At 31.8% G+C, this 20,824-nt stretch overlaps 2 protein-coding genes across 3 annotated transcripts in view; one reads left to right on the forward strand and one right to left on the reverse strand.

The window, feature by feature from the left end:
- Positions 1-370: 370 nt before the first annotated feature.
- LOC136975814 (polyadenylate-binding protein 4-like) lies at positions 371-1,648 on the forward strand. The gene has a single exon (XM_067270961.1). It carries the CDS (start codon positions 371-373, stop codon positions 1,646-1,648), a length of 1,278 nt encoding a protein of 425 aa, XP_067127062.1.
- A 4,851-nt stretch (positions 1,649-6,499) lies between these two features.
- The window catches only part of LOC136975785 (uncharacterized), a 69,359-nt gene continuing 55,034 nt past the window's right edge, over positions 6,500-20,824 (reverse strand). Inside the window, exons 1-4 of one of the 2 annotated variants that reach the window (XM_067270906.1) lie at positions 10,423-10,691; positions 8,755-9,397; positions 7,020-7,144; positions 6,500-6,703 (exon numbers count right to left, since the gene is read on the reverse strand). In XM_067270906.1, coding sequence (XP_067127007.1) covers positions 6,617-6,703; positions 7,020-7,144; positions 8,755-9,397; positions 10,423-10,611 — 1,044 coding nt within the window. In that variant the 5' untranslated portion in view covers positions 10,612-10,691 and the 3' untranslated portion in view covers positions 6,500-6,616. Of the gene's footprint in view, positions 6,704-7,019; positions 7,145-8,754; positions 9,398-10,422; positions 10,692-20,824 lie in introns of those variants that run through there. The other variant, XM_067270905.1, reaches the window with a different exon arrangement.

Consider the following 20,824-nt stretch of genomic DNA (forward strand, 5'->3'; position numbering starts at 1 on the left):
GTCCGGATATGTCTGGCCCCGTTCCTCACCACTCGACCGGCCGAATCCACAATGGGCTTGCTAAAAGAGGCCATCTTAGTGCCCACAAGGCGAAAGAGTTGTAAAAGAAAACCACCCGTGAAAAAATTTTGGTTTTTTCGATTTCGGTTTCCCCACAGCGGTAGACTGACGCATTCGACCAGCGTTGCTTGTTACCTACATACATCCACAATACATTCGAATTGGTTCTTCAGAAATTCGTTTTAAATTTTATTTATACAAATTCAATTTTTAAATAACAAAGCACAACATAACAATAGGCTTTAATTTTCGTTAATAATTCTTTTCATTTCTAAATAATAGATATTAAGTTTCAACAATTAAAGAGAAAATGAATTCTTATAGCTTTAATTCTCCCGTTGCTTCTCTGTACGTTGGTGATTTGCCTCCCGATGAAACAGAAACTACGCTCTTCGTAAAATTTTCTATCGTAGGACCGATTCTTTCCATCAGAGTATGCAGAGATCTGATTACAGGAAGATCTTTGGGCTATGCCTACGTTAATTTTCAGTATCCTCAAGATGCGGATAGAGCTTTGGATACTATGAACTTTGATTTGATTAAAGGAAAACCGATACGCATAATGAGGTTACAGAGAGATCCATCGCTTAGGAAATCTGGCGTTGGAAACAATTTCATCAAGAATTTAGACAAGAGTATCGACAACGAGGCTATGTATAATACTTTCTCCGCTTTTGGGAATATCTTGTCCAGTAAAGTGGTTACGGACGAAGAAGGTAACTCGAAAGGTTACGGTTTTGTGCATTTTGAAACAGAAAAAGCAGCTAATAATGCCATCGCCAAGGTAAATGGCATGCTGTTAAACGGTAGAAAAGTGTATGCAGGTAAGTTCATCCCTCGAAAAGAACGCGAGAGAATGATCGGAAACAAAGCAAAGAGATTCACAAATGTTTACATAAAAAATTTTGGGGATGAACTAGATGATGATAAACTAAGAGAAATGTTCGAGAAATATGGTACTATCATCAGTGCTAAAGTGATGGTCGATAAAAACGGCAAGTCAAAGGGCTTTGGATTTGTTAATTTTCAAGATTCCGAAAGTGCTAAAAGAGCTGTAGAAGAATTAAATGCTCAAGAACTCGGTGGAAGACAGCTTTATGTCGGTAGAGCACAGAAAAAAGCCGAAAGACAAGTGGAATTAAAACTAAGATTTGAACGATTAAAATTGGAACGAATGAGTCGTTATCAGGGTTCCAATTTATACGTCAAACATTTAGAAGATTCCGTCGACGAGGAACGCCTCAGAACAGTATTTTCGTCTTTTGGTAACATCACGAGTGTCAAAATCATGACAGATGCTCGTGGCAATTCTCGTGGATTTGGCTTTGTTTGTTTCAGTTGTCCGGAAGAAGCGATCAGAGCAATAACTGAAATGAATGGAAAAATCGTTGTTTCTAAACCACTTTACGTTGCTCTAGCCCAAAGAAAAGAAGATCGTAAGGCTTATATCGCTTCGCAATACATGGAAAGACTGGCTAGAATGTACGGGCAACCATATTTCAACCAAATGTGCCAACTAGGAGGAGGAGATAATTTTGTACCGACAATGCCCCAAGTTCCGGGAAGATATATTACGTATTATCTTTAATATTTTCTTTTTAAATTACAATATGAATATAAAAAGAATAAGCGTTTATAAAAATTTAAAAATTTCCACGTTTGTTAATTAATATTGATACAATAATAAAAATAATAAATATTGAAACAAAAAATAATAAGGAATTTATTTATTAAAAATATCGGTGGCTTTTCATCAAGCAAGACTGGAGTCCACGTTCTGAGAGGTTCATCTTGCATTCAGAATTTTGTCTTAATTTATGCAATGTTAGCCTTTATCTTTTACAATAAAAAATTATATTCACATTATGATAATGTGAGATTTCTACCCCCTTTCCCATTCCCACTTTGTTTGATCGACGTTATTTAAAGTAATAATTAAATATCCATATAAAAATATGTTTGAGGTTAGAGCTTATTCCAGATTTTTAAGTAAGCAATTTTTTCTAATATTTACCTTATTTTTTTATGTAAGAAATTGTAATGATTACGTTGTCCGCTTTGTCGGATTATAATAATCCTCGTGAACCTGTATATAATGTAAATGTAAACAGTTCTAGCCTTTTACAAAAAGAATATTTTTACTAATGAAATATTTTGAAACAACGGATTTCACATTAAAATATAAATTTCAAAAAATGAACCATACAGTACATGGCTCTGCAGTTGATAATAAACAAAATTTACATGTTTTTCTTAAATTACATCCATATTGTTTATGGCACATTTTTAATTTCAAATAATAAATTGATGCAAAAACTCGTGCCACCGTCAAGTTTCGAGGTCTTCTGAGTCGAAAAAAAATTTTTGAAAGGAGTCATTGTTTGATTGATCGCCATACTTTCCCTCTGTTATACGTAACCGATCCGAGAAAGAAAAATGACAGATACTTTCATGTTTTCTAGAAAACAACTCAAATTTTCTAATGTACGTTTTTTGTTTTATTTTCGCACATTTCTGTTCGCAATTTTGAAATTAAATAGTTTTGGAATGTAATATGGCAACTGTACTCGCTCTTGGATAGGAATAATTAGTTGTAGATTACTGGCTATTAGATGTGAAAAGATCACACTATACAGGAAATTCTGTTTGTAGAATCCTATAACAGCAAAAGCAGCAAAACCAGTAGCATTTCATTTGGGACAGCAAAAATTACTTTAAAATTTTTTACTTTGAAACATGTAAATCATGTTCATTTGATCACTGATTATTGATATTTTGTTCAGTAAAACATACTGTATTACTGTTTTAGTAACAAAAAATCGTGCAATGTGTTGCGTAACTTTCTCGGCTATTAGAAAATACCGTTTATAGTATATTTTTAATTATAATAAATAAGATTCGTGTGGCGCCATTTATTATGACATTTTGTTATAATCGTTTTACATTTTTAATTATTATAATTACTTAATAATTAAAAATCGTTTTACATTTTTAATTATTATAAAATGCCAGAAAGTAAATTTAGAGGATAGTGATGAGTTTCATAGAAAATTGTAAATGCTAATAACGAATAACATCGTCATTAAGTCCGAGATATGACATATGACATTTGCCTCTCTCCCCATCCCTTCGATCATTCTCAACCAAACTTTAACAGCATCAATGCCCCTTATATACAAGCTACCATTGCCAAATCTCGTTTTTTAATCTTTACCCTATCCTAACATTTTAAACAAAATACATGCCAATACACACACACATTTATAGCCTTGCACGAAATTTTTTTGTCTTTTTTATAGTTTTTTGATTTCACGGGTTTCAAAACGTAAACATTTGCAATACCTCAGGGGCACAAATTTGACAATACTTTCTTTGGTATGTATACATAACAGCCGAAAAAGTAAAACATAAAAGATCAAAAAGTATTTCGAAGGACTTCGAAATCTACATGAATCCTATAAATAGGACACGGAAAATAGACTCATAGAAATCTGTTTGAATCGATTTCCCGTGTTTAGTTGTTCTTTCGACAGTTAATCACTGTATAAACTTTTTGTGTTATCAATAGAACATTACACAATGACTGGTTGTAACGTTCGTAGTATTAGAAACTTTTCTGAAGAAATACAATGTCAATGAAATGTACTTTCTGTTAACTAATATCTCCGCTTACTCGTGATTTGCAAAAGTTGTAAAACATTCGTACTGTTTCGTGGTATTGTAATGCAATAATTCCAACTGTGTCTTACGAAAAAAAAGTCCAAAAAGAGTCATAATCTTTCTATGCGAATAGTAGACATGACACAAGGATGTAAGGAGTAAATATGCATTAAATGTAAAGTATTACTAAATAGATATGATAAACATTCGAGTTATATTTTGTTAGTTTTAAAGACCAACAACTGCCGAATTATCGGGCTAGCAAATGGCTATAGTAATATTAATAATTTAAGTTAATTTGGTACTAGAGTTAGGCGTTAGGCGCATCTCTTGCTAAATTTAATAATTAGAATTTTAATTAAATAATTTAAATAAATTATTACTATACTAATAATTTAATATTAAGAGGGGGCGTGTCTGAACGTCGACGCTGCGAGTGACTTTTTGGTGGACCTTTCATTTGTGCTGCGAAATGATGAATCACTGTTCATTTTTGATTAATTTATTACTAAACAAGTTTAAACTAACAATATCTAAGTGAAGGTAAAGGAAAAAGCAATAATATAAAAAATAATAATATGCAAAGATCTCCAGTCAAGCGTGGAAGACCTCCACGGACCAGAACGAGAACAGAGAACAAACAAGCTCAACCAAGCACTTCAAACATCAAACTCATTACGGATTATGGAACACAACCGAAAAGTGATTTACAAGAAGGAACAAAAGAATTCTCGAATCAAAATATGGAACCTGGTCAGCAGAATTCATTAGGCTCAACAGGTGAGTAACCTAATATTAATTCAAGTCTTCTTACTAATTCGGCAAGTCAACTTGACACCTCATCCGCACTTCTATGGACTAAAATATCGGATTTAATAAATGTCTCAAATGATAAATTGTTGGAACAAATGGCCTATATAAAAGAAGACGTAGAAAGAATACGTCAAGACATACGTGAGACTAAGGAAAGACAGATAAAAATGGAGGAAGAAATTAAAAATTTAAAACAACAACTAGAAAATCAAAAAAGTGAAAATTAATTAACGCAATTTAAAATATACTCCTTAAGTAATGATTATAATTATAAAAAAATAATTGTATACAAATATCCGAGTTCAAAATCCATATCTAAGTTAGAGGTATATAACTTTATGACGAATGTACTTAATATTCATGATATAGCCCAAACTGAGATTACAGAAACAAATTTAATCACAAAGCAACCTAATACAACAGTAAGAATAACATTCAGCAATAAGCAACTTCGTGATAAATTTTTTTATACCTTTATTCACAAGAAACAGCAAAAAAACGTATCAAAAGAATGGGAAGATATGCAAATTTCCCCAGATTTGACTAAAAACTCAAGGATAAGAAGGAAAAATTTACTCCCAATACTTCATGAATTGCGAAAACAAAAAGACCAAGTGAAACTCCGTAATGATATATTAACGATAAACCAAGAAAAAATAACATATGGCCTAAGATTGAGCAGATTGGTTTATGTAAATAATTTTCGTCCTTATAGTAATCAAATAAATATTGACAGTTGATATCACGTTAAGCAAAAATTTACGCAATACAACAAAGTCATAAAGAATAATGAAAGGCTTCCATTGCTAACTGGAATGGCCAAGGAACAAAAAAAATACAACGTCATTAATAAATAACATTTGTGCTAAATACGAACCGGATTTCTTAGCAATTACTGAAACTTGGATTACTTCGAATTTGTATTATAAAACAAAATCTTTCAATAACTTCATAGTGGAATCGATCCAAGCTCAAAACCTACAGGTCCAGGCCGACCAAGTGGAGAAGCCCACCTTGGTGAATAAAATGAATAATTTAATAATATTATTAATTGCTTATATTTCGTTGTTTAAAACACCATCTGTTCAATTTATAGGTTATATTCGGTAAATTTGAATGTAAAACACCTTGTGGTACAACTTCGTTTAAATAAATGCTCGTTTACAATGAATATTTATGTAAGCTTATCGGCAAAACGTTTCTTATGTAGCGCCGAAGATTTAACACCTTGTCATTTAATATTAAAATGTCCAAATTAAACGACATTCGTGAACATTATGATATAGCTCGAACTTATAAATGCTACTCGCTAATAGAACTGTTAAAAAACTTCAATAAAACAAGTAAAAAAGACTTATAAAAGTTATAACTATTTTGGTAAAATAATTGACATTTACAAAAATAAACTAACTAACACTAAGGAAGTATTAAAATATGTTATTATTAATGAAAAAGAGTAATAAGATTGTAAGATGCAAAATAAAAATGTTTGGAATGTATCCGCGGAAAAACAGGTGTAAATTAATAAAATCAAAGAGTATTGTAAAGTAAAAAAGCAAATAAATATTGTAAATGTAACCCCCTTGTAATAGGGAAGAAATTCCCATTAGACAATAAAGGATGATGATAATTTAATATTAAATTATATTATATTATATAATTTAATAATATAATAAAATAATAATATTACTATAGCCATTTGCTAGCCCGATAATTCGGCAGTTGTTGATCTTTATATATTACGGGTTAGTAGTTGTTAGTTTTAAAATTAAATCGTTCGAGGAATATAAATAAAATTGGTGATATTTAAGACACCAAACTTGAATGATTGCGAAAATACAATAAAAATAATACACTAAACAAAGAGATTTGTTTAATTTTATTATAATATTAGCTAATTTACAATATTTTTAAATTTTGTAAAATTTGTGATTTACAAAATTTTATAAATTATTTACAATAAAGTAAATTTTGAAGAAAATAACAAAAATATATTATTGTTGTTCTAATCAAGTGTAGTAATCACTACACGGCAAATGGTACACATTTTCCAATCTGTATACAATCTACGTTCAGAAAAATATTAAATTTTCCGTTTCAAGCAAGGAAAAAGTAAATTTCCAAACTTGCGAAGAACACGTCTGAACACGTCCACGCATCTTGTTACGCTCTAAAAAGTTTTAAAAGATTTTCATAAATCAACAACAATAAAAGTCAATTAAATTATGTACAAAATAAAATATGTTTTGTACATAATTGGTAAAATTAAAACTAAAATTTCAGTTATTTAGATTTAAACATAATAAACAATTCCAAAAATAAAACAATTCAAACAAATTTTTAAAATACTAATTGAATCTTTTTCACAGAAAATGTTATAACAGTAATTAAATATAGTATTTTTTCAATACAGACGTATTAGAATATGAAAATTTTGTTGCACATGATTAATCATATTTTAAATATAAACAAAAATATTTTCTCACTTTTTTTTCTGTTTGTAGCTTGGATTCCTCTTCGACTAAACATTCAGAGCCACCATATTTGATTTCTTCCAAATCAGTTTTATTTAAGATTTGGGTTGTGTCCTTTTCGTCTTTCTTGTGATTTTCTGAGAAATCGATTTTATAATTTAAAAATAAATCATTTATTTATTAGAAATTATAATGTCATTATTACGTATACACACAATATTAAAGAAAAACAATAAGAATAAAATAAGGATTTCATTTTTAATGATGATACAATCTTACAAGTGTTTTTTTTTTATAGATTAACGGATTATTGTGTACTTCGTATGCAAAGAATTCTTCTCGACAATATAACTCTTTTTTTTAACTCTTTCCGCCCTGTGGGCACTAAGAGGGCCTCTTTTAGAAGGCCATTATGGGTTTGGCCAGGCCCACAATGGGGCAACCGGGTGGTGAGGGACGGGGCCCGACATATCCGAACGGACCACCCTCCGAAAAATTCCTGGGGATTTTCGACTCATTCGGATTCGATTCCGGGTCTCCCCAGAGCGGTAGGCTGCCATCTTGGCCGCTCGGCCATCCGGCCTAATATAACTCTCTTACTAAAATTTAAGTAAATAATATTATATTGATAACAAGAAGTCCTTCCGTTCATATATTTTGATGGATAAGAACTAATTTTATCGCCTACATAAACTGCAATCGTTATATTTTCAAATGCAAATTAATTTGTAAATTACGCGAATAAATAAATATTACAAAGTTATGAATTATAATGTATGTGTTGAGATATTATCTGTTTATGGAATCATTTAATGTCAATGTTAACGCGACTTGAATAAAAGTTGATAAAGATTGAGAAATCAACGTCTTATGTGTTATATTATTAGTGTTTTATGATTTATTGTTTTTTAATCTTTTATCAATGTTTCATTGTGAGATTAGTTAGAACAGTAACAGCAAAACTAAGAAATTATTTTTCATTAGAAAAAAAATCTCTGTATACATCAAAGAAAGTTCTAAAACTGTTACTTCGACTTTAATTTCTTATGAATATAATAAACAATTAAAGGAAATAAACTTAAAAGGCAGATGTGCAATTTAATATCATGCCTAATAATTTATTTCAAATACAGTCAAACCTGTTTTTATGCGCTCTTTTTATCTGCGATTTTTATTTGTGCGATTTTTTTAATGCGAATTTTTAATTTGTGCGGTATAGTTGGCGACTAGTCTCGTGCGATTCGTCATGTCTTACGTTGACTTATTATAGCTAAATAAACTTATTATAGCATAAATGCACTTATTATAGTAATATTATTGCATGAATATGCGAAAAATGAAATAATTTACTTTTTAAGTCAACAAAACACCACCTGGACAAAAATATGTAAAACAGACGATAGACCAGACGATGCAGTCAAGTGCTGACATCTGTTGTCAATAAATTCTATTTCGTACGGTTTTGAGTTATTTTCTATGTGAGACTTTTTTTATGCGGTCCCTGTTGACCGCATAAAAAAAATATTTTTTAATTGTGTCGCGAAAACTATTATTTACAGCCATTCGTGAAGTTTCGTGAGATTTTTTTTATGCGTTTTTTTTAATGCGGTCCCTATCCCCCGCATAAAAACAGGTTTGACTGTATTTCAAAATTACTTTCGTACCTAAATAAAAGCGAGGCGAATCAAAATGTTGACTTTTACAAAGAGAAAATCAAACGTAAAATATCAAATATTTGTGGTCTTACCTTTATTGAATTTTTTAAATCCGATTTCATCTTCTACGGCGTTTTCATTAATTTTCGAATCTTTTATATTTAGATCGAATTCACTTTCATTTAATTGAATAGCGACAATTTTATTTTCTGTTATTTCTCGACTTCTACCAGATAATTCTTTAATTACATTTTTTTCAATTACTTTTCCGGAATTATCCATCGAAGATAATTCATCTGCAAGGTGTTTGTCACTTTCTGCATGTAATTCGTCACAAATTTCGTACATTTCTCTTGTTAAATCAGATTTGTTTGATTCAACATAAACAGGAATCGACGTTGTACTAATTAATGCTAATTCACAGATTTCATGAACAGGCAAATGATTTTGAACCTTTATAGTATTTTGAACCGTAGTACAATCGTCAGATACTTTGTTTCCGTTTATGGTATCAGGAAATTCATCTTCAATTGACATGGTATCTGATTCCGTGCTATAATCAGTTTCGGACAGAACATCTTCATAGTCGAGCTCGTCCTCTTCATATATTACATCACATACTAACGAATTTTCTTCCAGCTCCCAAAACGCTCTAAATAACGGTCGTAGCGTAAAACCTCCATTTACAATTGATGTGATTTCTGCTGGCGACAATGGAGTTTTTGGCACGTTCTTCTGAAAAATGAGATTTCCACTTATTACTTCAAGATTAAATGAATTTCAACCGAATAAACGTTTAACAGTTTATTGTAAACGAATAACCTAATGGCTAAGCGAATTTAACGACATTCATAGGCATGTATATCTACATATACATAGTAAATAATTTTCTTGAATTTAACAGCAGGAGCTTAAAATGTATTTCGGACACTAGTGTTATTAATGGTATATAAAGCAAGAAAATAAATTTAAAGTGTTAACACGTTTTTCCATTTCTTGTATTGTATAATATGGTGATTTAGTGTTATAATGTTTAACACGTATTTTGTAAAGTTGTCGACAGCTAAGAACGTGGTTTAAGTATTTTGTTGGGTATTGTTTTTTAGTACTTTATTATTGCAATGATTCTATTAGCTTATGGATGTTTGTATGAGTCTTGTAGAGAAAAATTGTAGACCTATAAATTTCCACTGTCGTTCATCTGGCTATCTGTCCTTCCTTAATTTCGAGAACAGTGTGTTATGTAGATGAAAGCCGAGACTAAATATAGAAAGTTCAGTGATAGGAGGCCCAGGTTAGCTATGTAATTATATTCGGTTCGGGCCGAAAGCCATGTGATTTCTATTCAAAATATTTCTCAGAACGGAGTTACATAGACGATTATCAGGAAAGGTGTGATGTACAGGGGCAATATACTACTAATTTGAGGTTAAAAGTTTATCAAGTCGACATCGTTATTTACTTCAATTTATGATTGAATACGACACCGTTTCAATAACCGCTTTCACATGAAATTTATTAATAAATGCTTTCTTATTCTTATAGGTATCGATGCTAATTATTTAAAAATATAATATAAAAGAATAGCATATAAATAATAGAAATAAAAGGGAAAAATAAATAATGTACACTGAATTCCAATAAATATATTTTGAGTAATACTTAATACTATAATAACGTTGTTTTTATTGATATTCAATGTTATCATGATATCAGACATAAAAAAGTTTCTGAAATAATTTAATTTAATTTAAACTTACACTTGGAGATTCTTCTGTAGCGTTGAATTTACTAAAAGTATCCTCATTTTTGCTGTTTGTAATTGTATTTTCAGACAATTTTCTATGTTTGTCTTTTGTAAAGTCTTTCTGTGAATTATTAACACCTTCTGCAAAACTGTCATCTCCCAAAGAAGTTTCAGGCATTTGACATTGATTAGAGTTTTTCATTTCAAACTCACAAACTAAAGTAAAACAAAACGTGAAAAGTGATTCAGTAAAGCTAAGTTTAGGAGAATATAAGTTTTATATAGTCATTAAAGTAAAATAAATTTAAGAAAAATCATAATTGTATAGTGTATATTGAGTCGGTATTTAAAAATGTTTTCAGAGTTATTTAAATTTTCAGAATATCCAACTCTTTTTGTGTGTTTATAAATACTTCTAATGCACGGCAAAGTTTAAAACATATTTCTTTACATTATTGATATTATTGTAAACAGTGATTACGTTTCGTTTCAAAATTTATCGAATGAATGAAAACCATAAAAGTTGTATCCATTAAGTTATTTGTAAATTCATTATAATAGTAAATGTTACTGAAGATATAATATCAATGATTATTTATGCAACGTTCAAATAAAATAGTTGCGTGTTTTGTAGCGCGTTATATCCAGAGCTCAACATAATTCATTACTAAATTTTGATTAAAAAATATAAAAATCTATTAACTAATATATTAATCTCAAACGTTCGTTACAAACTTATAAAAATTCTAATCTGTAATTGACAATTCATTTGTTTAATGTTAAATTCGGTGGTTGAATACTAAATTATTAACAAAATTCTTAAAATTTCTTTGCTTTTCCGAAGTAAATTGTCAAAATTTCTTGAATAGAGTATATTTATCAGTGAGAGAGTATCTATGAATATAATCTTACGTAACTAAGAAGGGGTCAACACAATGCTTATAATTTTTTATAAAAAGAAATAAGAAGGAAATCGTCGAGAAAAAAGTTATGTTTACTTAATACTGGTATATGGTGCAATAGTCGTACATACGGTTATATGGTTATTTAATATCTGTTCCTTACATGTTTCGTTTATAAATCAAATCTGAATTTTTTTTTTTATTATACATTGAAATCAAATGTGTAATTTACTATTTATATACTTTAAATCATAACATTAATTTTATAAAATATAGATCAATGAAAGTTCAATGAATAAACAGTAAAGCAATTTTCTGCATTCTGTAGCCACTGCATAAGGACGTTATTCTGACGGTGTGATTTCCTGTTAGATAAATACTGTAATTTCGTAAACTATATCCAGTAATATCGATAAACAATTTATGATTTAAAAAATGGAGTAAATATACGATAACATTTTGAACAATGACGAAAAATGCTGAAATGTTGAAAGAATTAAATTACGATTTCTAGATTAAACACTGAAACTATAATGTTTAATCTATAATTACGCTTTAATTTTCCTATAAATCTGCTGAAACGCCTAACTGCAAAGTCAATACCAATTGTTAGCAGACCTATGTGAACAGCGACATCCAATGAGGTGAGGGCTCACAAAATTCTCGATACATCTTTCTGATACTTATGCTATCGGTTTATCAAATGTTTTGCTTTTTAATCTACTTTTAATTATTTAACTCAGTTGTCAAGACTTTCCAATTAAAGTTCTGTTATACAGATTCTGGCTCAATTGACTTGCAGATGCTAGCAACGACCTCAGAGATGTAGCCTCGTTTATTCCTTTTCTGTCACTAGCTCTAAGAACAGTTACATCAAATATAGCTGTTCGTGTACTCACGTTAACATTAATCAGTGGCGTGCTGACCATGGAAGCTGTGGAATCGCCGCTTCCCTTGAATTTTCAGAATATAAATAGATAATGTGCCGTTATTTTCTAAAACATGTTCGTATATTTTTGTATCATGTCAATGTATCTATTTTAGAATTAAAATAAACAAATTGTTTAATTTTGTCATTTGCAGTATTTGTTTATAATTTTTATGGAAACACAGCTTCTCGTCATCAAATGTCACCGCAAGCTACTGACATTAATATATCACTACCAAATTCTCAGGAAAATAATATTGATAAAATTTACCTTTTTGTAGTTGATGAATCGTTTCTGATGAAAAGAAGTTTGGTTCTATTGAATTTAAAGAATTAAGAGCTGCTGACTCGTATCCAGGAAACTCTGTTGGTTTTTCGTATTCGGGAAGTACAGATGGCATCTTTTCATCTTCAAATAACTCTGGCTCCAGACAATGTTCCAGCATTTGTATTGGCAGCAAGGACTGCTGGAGTTCTGCCAGTGGTTCATACATGCTTATTTCCGTTCGTTGCCAATTTTTAGTTATATCTGATTGAAGCTCACAATTAATCATTTCTGGGGCAGGCCAATTTTCATTTAAATTTGAGTGTGGCCCGTATCCAAAATTTTCTATAGCCAGCCACTGTTGATTTATTTCCGGTTGTGGCCAAAATCCAACATTTTCTGACTCTGGCCCATTATCATACACATTTTCATATGGCCAATATCCATAATTTTGTGGAGACGACGACTGTTGATTTATGTCAGATTGCGGCCAAAATCCAACATTTTCTGACTCTGGCCCATTTTCATATGTATTTTCATATGGCCAATATCCGTAATTTTGTGGAGACGACCACTGTTCGATTTATGTCCGGTTGCGGCCAAAATCCAACATTTTCTGACTCTGGCCCATTTCATACATTTTCATATGGCCAATATCCGTAATTTTGTGGAGATGACCACTGTTGATTTATGTCAGATTGCGGCCAAAATCCAACATTTTCTGACTCTGGCCCATTTTCATATGTATTTTCATATGGCCAATATCCGTAATTTTGTGGAGATGACCACTGTTCATTTATGTCAGATTGTGGGCATTCTGTATACGGCTCATATTCAGTCATTTCTGACCATAATTCATACGGTACATAAAATATTGTATACTGAAATAACAGGTAAGAAATTGTACTATAATAAAAATTTATTTGTAATTCGATCTTAAGTTTCTATCTGTAAACATCTAACAGTATATACGAGGAGAGTTCAAATGAAAACGTACGAAACGTTGTCACAACCAAACCGGTTGAAATGGGAATATGCTGCCTTGGGATGCCGTAGTGAGACATCTAGAAATGCGAATGTAGTGTCCAGCGTGGTTGTGCGTCATGTGCATACACCCGCACATGATGCAGGAGAAAAGCAGGCAGTTGTGTGTTCTGTCCAATTGACGCGGCAGTGCGTGTGAAGACCTCATGGCGTTCATATTGCAAAAGTCGACGATTGAGGAGCAGAGAAATGTTCTCAGATTTTTCACTGCGGAAAATGTTAAACCAGCCTATATTCATCGCCGGACGGTGGCCGTATACGGGGGAGACTGTGTGTCTGACAAGTCAGTGAGAAAGTGGAGTGCCCGTTTTCGTGAAGACCGGGAGTGCACACGTCTCCAGAGTCACACAAAGTGTAATGGCAAGTTCAAGTGGAAGCCGTTTGAGCATCCGTCCTACAGCCCGGACATGTCGCCCTGCGTCTTCCATCTGTTTGGTTCGCTAAAAAAACATCTCAAAGGGAAGTGCTTCAACTCGGACGACAAACCGAAGGATACAGTGGAGGACTGGCTCTTGTTACAACCACAGGAATTCTGGAAACAGGAAATTCGGCTCATTAAACAGTGAGATAGTTGTGCTCAGGCCTCTGGTTATTTTGAATAAATACTTCAATTATACCCACAGTGTCGTTTCGTACCTTTTCATTTGAACAATCCTCATATCAGCAGACAGCGAGATTGCACAAAAAATCCTCAGGAATTTTTGTAAGTGGTCTGTCCGTATATGTCGGGCACCGGCCGCTCCATTGTTGGCCTGGCCGAACCCATAACGTGCTTATTAAAAAGCCCGTTTGATGTTCACAGGGTGGAAAGGGTTTAAAATTTATATATATGTCGACAATACTGAATTAAATATTATTTATTTGTTTTAAAAACAAATATGAAATAACGGTAATATTTAAAAAACTTATTATATTCATTAAAAATAGTTCAATTTATAAAAGTTATTTAAATAGAATAAATACTTTTTATAATATAACATGTATTTATGTAAAGGTAAAACTTGTTAAATTTTTTTTTATTTTAATTATTGGCAGTAATAAATATGTTAAGATCTGATTCAACTGTACACTTACAAGTTGAGAAAATTTTCGAACTTCTTTGACAGTGTTTAATTATTTTATTAATATAAATTTAGCTGTAAGTGAGGACATGTCTAAAAAAAGTAATAATTTTCTGTCTGAAATTAAATGTGATTTGGAGTAACGAAAACACATTATTCTGCTCATTTACACACTTGTTTGTTAAACTAATGTAAGAGAAAATCGAACTTTAGGAATAATTATTACATTTTTGCTACATGAAATATTATTAAAGCACAAAATTTCACGCATAAATCTATAATATAATAATAACATCTAATATCTGAATTGAAAAAATGAATGACAAGTATAGAGTTAATGATTTATGATGTGATTATAGTTGTTCACATTGTATAATATATTGGTAATAATTGTATTCATCAATATCAAATATGAATTTGAATATGAAGAATGTAAGATGTAAAACAGTATAATTAATGAATTTTATAAAAAGATTGCAGTCTCATAGACTTTAAATACCATTCGAAATGCATTTGTAAAAAATTTCGAGAAAAAAGTTTCGGGTATTAAAACACAATTTATAATTGCTCTTTTTCTTTAGCAATTCTTTAGCAAAGTTCTAAAGTTATATGAAATTTATTGAAGTCATTAACTCATTAAAGTTTTTTGTTATTGTATTTCTTAATTCATAATATCACAGAAATAGTGTTTTGTGCATGTTGAAAATCAAATGTATGTTTGTTATATTTTCAAATATAAAATTCCATTTGCTGAAATAGCAAACAGCATGTGGAATTCTTTTTCGTATGCCACATTTCAACAAAAGGTAAATCTCTATCAAAAAGTCTAAATATTATTTGAAAACTAAAGCAAAATTGCCACCAAATTGAAAAAAAACAAAAAACAAAACTTAAAGTGCTTCATATCGGTTTATTACACCTTCATTTTTGACTTCATTGGCAAGCAATTTGTGTTTAGATTCAATTTAAATGTTATTTATTCTACCTTAATCTAAGACAAATTAAAATTTCCTACTATACTGACCTGGTAAGCATACACAACATAATTGTCATATCCAAATGACGAATAAATTTCATTAGAAAAGCATCGAAAATCTGTGAAGAAACATTTTATAATTATTTATCTATTTTCTAACAGAATAATAATAAACTTAATTGTGTTAATGAAACAATAAACTGTAAATAACAAAGCTGCAAGTCACGATCAAGTTCTTGATAAAAGCCAAAGTGTATTAATTTGCTGGTATTAATGGGTATTATAAATAATGGCATTAATAATTAATTGTATTAGTCCCCCCCTCTTCCGAGACTAATTAGAAAAATTTTAGATGGGTCTAACAATATGTTCTATTTCTTGCAAAAATACAAAACAACCACATCTAAAATAGTACAGTAGAAGCCGGGTTCTTCAGAGTAATTTTTAATCTTCTCCCTCTCCCCCGAGAGGGGAATTTCCAAAAATCTCATCTTAGTGTGCCTTCTCATGACGCACCCTGTGTACCAAATTTTAAGTTTCAACTCCTCACCATTTCGGCTCTGCGCTAATTATTACTATTATTGTTATTATTATCAACCCATCTCGAATATATATATATAACAGAGAGAGAGAGAGAGAGAGAGAGATCAGTTATTCAAAATAATTTTCATTTCAATATCAGATAAAACTGCAAGTGAAAATTAATTATTGTAGTAATTATTTCCATATTAGTCTATGTAATGCACCTTCACGAATATAAATAATAAAAAATTCTGTTCTCTTTCCTCAATTCAAATAAGAATTTGATCTATAATGCCGTTGAACTCGTCTCGGTCCCCTCAGTTCAGATATATACCCAAAGTCCCGAAATTCCATAGATAGTAATCTATAGTACACCCTTAATATTAAACATTCCATTGAAAGCAAATAATGTAGCAGCGATGTTTATCATAATTGACTTTATAATAACTTTATTCATCTTTTAAATCTTCTTTTAAGGTGTAAGAACAATAACATTGTTTATTAAAGCATTATGGACACGCTGTAAAGTAATCAGTATAATTATACACATAATGAGATAATTTAACTTACCTTCAGCATTCATTTTCGCAAAAGTATCTCGCTTTCGAAAAAATAGCATCAGACAGCAATCGCATCTAAACAACAATCGGACTTGAGAATTGTTAAAATTATATTGTTAGCGCGTTTTATTAATGTCGGGGCGCCCCAAGCGGTAAACATAAAGGCCCGTGTATTTTTAGCTGTATACTAGGGCTTTTTTGGCGGAAGGTCTGTGCGAACTTGTATTTGCTATCCTCTGACTGTATATTTCTAAGGTAAATAAACAGTTTTTTTTTACGCCGTGTCTACTTGAACCTCGTAACGTGGTGTTACGACATCCGGGACAGCCGACAAGATACTTGATGATAAAAGTTACGGAAATTTAGATATGACGAAGAAGACTTCGAAAAAGCTTGACGAAAACGTCCGGTGAACTTACGGCTGAGATTGGTAAAACTGTGGTAGATTTTTTGTGGTGTCGTATCCTCCACAATCGGGGCAAACTGGTAATATTAGATCCACTGGTAGTGGGAGAGATTGCCTGGAATGAGTCGGACGCCGATTCCGTTGCCAAAACGAGGTGAAGATGCTAACAAAGGATGTAGTTATTGAAAGTGTCAGAGGTTTTGAGATGGAGTCTCAGCAGGTCAGAAGTCACAGTATCGCTTGCCAAAGTTAAAATTGCTGAAGTTTGATGGTAACCCCAGAGGATGGCTGAAAGCTTGCAGTCATTTTAAAGAAATTGGTGAGAATGAAAGTAACTCAGCGGAGAATAAATTTCAGTATCGGCTCCAGGCCACTAAGGAGAAATCCAAGGCATGTGAGAGCTCAGTTTCCCAAAAAGTAGTTTTCTCAGTTTTTTACCGAAGTACACAGTTTAAAGTCTAATCTAGATGTTAATAAAGTACAGACAAATCACCATTATTCGGTGATTTTATCCACTCGGTTTAAAGCATACTTCCATTTATTTAATGAGCCTACTCTTATAATTTCCAACGTGTGAGAAGATGCACTATACTTGAAATGAATGTTGAATAGAACATTTCTTCTTTTGGTACAAAACAAGACTTAATTGAACAAAGAAAGAAAAAACAATATTATTCGCTCACCAGCTGCAAATATATAAGAATTAAATTCCAGTTTTAATATTTGATAGAAATTACAAATTTACGACCGTCAATGCATTGCTGAGAAAGAATTATTTTATTTACTAACGTTTTCAGCTTACTCCTATAGGCCATCACCAGGTCTCTTAAAGGAAAAATATGGGTAGGAAAAATATGGGTATTTTATCCTACGCTGCCTATGATTGTGCTTATCATAAAGTGTCAAGAAAACAACGAGACATGAGGTGTCTTGATTTCGTGATATATTTCTCATATATCATAAAATTAATGTAGGCCTAATTTATTGTTAGTGTTATACAAAATATTTTTACTACAAAATATATTTGTCTCCAACACTTTGTTAGTATGTTAGTCTTTGTAAAGCATTAAATCACTTACAGTGGAACCTCGCTTAACGAGCATAATTCTTTCAGAACCTTACTCGTAATGCAAAACATTCGTTAAGCGAAACAATTTTTCTCGTAGAAATTAATGTAATATACGATAATGCGTTTCAAGCCGTAAAAAATATTCAAATACCGTATTGCGTATAGCACGAGGATTTTATCCATTTTTCACTGCTTCAAAAACCTAGGCTGTCCTATACGCGCGAGCGAAGATCCTTTGCGTTTTTATAGTAATTTTTGTGAACTGTGTATAGTTCATGCTGCCATTATAGCAGAGAAGTGCTATGGAGGTCAAGATGAATGTCACGTTTAAAGAGATGATCCGAAAATAGCTAATCACTTAGCAATGATTATAAATGTAGTTATTTCGTATATGTTAAATTGTTTGTTTTAATGATTATTTGTACATTCTGAATTATTAGAAATAAACTCTTTCCTGTCACGTGCATAGTTTTGCTACATGGATATCAGGTGCGTGAAAAAGCATCTTCAACAGCTGATAGCAGTCATTGAGGAAATACTGCGTTTTAAATTCACTCGACGGATCAGAGGACGATGCTTTGTGGAGTAAGAGTGAAAAAGAGGAGAATTGTAACGAAACTTCGGAGGGCGAGTCCGAGTAGTCAAAAGCTGATAGCATCAAGAAAACATGGTTGTTTGCCTTAATACATGCATTTGATGATAATTTATTTGTGATTGAACGAAATAAAATTAGAATTGTATTAATAAATCTAATTTTCTTTGTTTTGATGTTTAAAGTCACACTTCGTCCTATATACGTAATCGTCTTATACGCAAGGAAATATGGTATTTTACGTACAACATTTGTCCAAAAAATTTAATTATACAATATACATTAAGGACATTGATTCATCATCATCTTTTCGTCTAGCACGGAATGAACCAACCTGAAATGCGAATTCGATTTGCAGAAAACAAAAACTCACAGATAATAGCATGGAGCATGCGTACAATTCTCCTTTAACGAACAACTCGCTTAACGAACTACGTGTCGTTATGAACTACGAACTACGAACTACGTGTCGTTACGTGTCGAAAAATAAACTTCTTTTACAAAGGTAAAATAGGTAAAAAATTCACAAAGTTAAAAACGATCCAGTGTCAGCCTTTTATTAGAGGTTCTGACACTTTTCCATTAAAAATCTTTGTGGTTTTAATAGAAAAGTGGCAAGAACCTCTAATAAAAGGCTGACACTAGATCGTTTTTAACTTTGTGAATTTTTTACCTATTTTACCTTTTGTAAAAGAAGTTTATTCTTCAAAATAACCATAGTAACTGTTACTTCTGGAGTAGTGTAAAGGATTAAAAGATAAACTCAAAAATGTAAAAATTTTTTGTAAATAGTCTAAACTTCATAATATAATTCTTTTATACTAGTAATGTAAATACAAACCATTTTCTAAAGACGGTTAAAATTTAAGACAGAAATTTAACAATTCCGCGCGCCAACAATAGACTTATTATTGCCAGTTGCTTACAATCTGTAATGCAACAGGCATCCGAGCTCCTTTGCTCGGCCGGGGGGGTTCCCCGGGACAACTGCCTGCTTGTTGGGCCGATCCGGCGCCCTGCGCTAATCTCGCAGTTGGTCGATTACATCCGGATTAAGATACGGATTCCGGTTCCGCCCTGCAGGCCCCTTTTTGTAGCTGGGCAGCTCTCCAGTCTTATTTCGTTCTTAAGCTGCCCTACGGGCCCCCTGTGGGATTTTCGCTTTATCGGCGGCCCTGGGGCCCACGTCCCGTTGGAAGAACCCCCTTGGATCACCAAAAAACCAAAAATAGAAATAATATAAATATGAACGCTGCACCGGACCTTGCTCCAGTCCGTTTCACGCGCGTCCATTCATTTATTCTTACACACACACACAATCGCACGCTTCCTGCACTTCCCAATCAATTTTTCTGCTTTACAACTATGTAATCCCTTTCCAACCCCCGTGAAATCCCCATTTTTATTGTAAAATTCGTCATTTAGCCTTCAACAATGCAAACGACAATGTATTTCGTAACAACGATAACAATTGCTTAACGACAATAAAAGATAACCGTATTAAATTTTCCATTCGACATAAATGTGTGTATTTTTTCATTTTACGTGGCCAAATTATGCAAAAATGATTATCGTCCACTTAATTCTCTCGAACCTTACTCTATTCGTCACATCTAAGTACTGAAATCTTATATAAATTCCTTTATATAGCAGTGTAGCCCCGAAATTCGTATATACATTTTTCGCATAACACACAAGGCATTTCTAATTCAATTATCATATACACCGAAATATTACAAGACTGCATTTTCTTTAATGGTAGCATTTTAATGAAAAATGTCTTGTAATATTTCGGTGGAAATATGGAAAGTCTATAAAGCTATTTGAAAAGCAAAATGCCTGGTTAATTCTTTAGTTGCTTCGCTTCTCAAACAGTTTTAGAATATTTTAAACTTTCCTATGATTTATAAAAGTTTTCGTTATGTTAATATAACTTATATATTGATTCTTCTATCCCCTGTTTCTTTTAGACTGTGTTTCGGCAATTGCGATTCTACTAACCGCGCATTTTAGTTGTATTCTGAATAGGCAATCTCTCTCTCTCTCTCTCTCTCCCACGTTAGCTAGGTATGGATTATATAGTGCGATGG

Source organism: Centruroides vittatus, unplaced genomic scaffold (assembly GCF_030686945.1).
Source record: "Centruroides vittatus isolate TY-2023 unplaced genomic scaffold, ASM3068694v2 contig_388, whole genome shotgun sequence".
Classification (NCBI taxonomy): domain Eukaryota; kingdom Metazoa; phylum Arthropoda; class Arachnida; order Scorpiones; family Buthidae; genus Centruroides; species Centruroides vittatus.

What these genes read in the sequence shown, in the direction of transcription:
- LOC136975814 (XM_067270961.1), top strand. Translation starts at nt 371, where the DNA reads ATGAATTCTTATAGCTTTAATTCTCCCGTTGCTTCTCTGTACGTTGGT.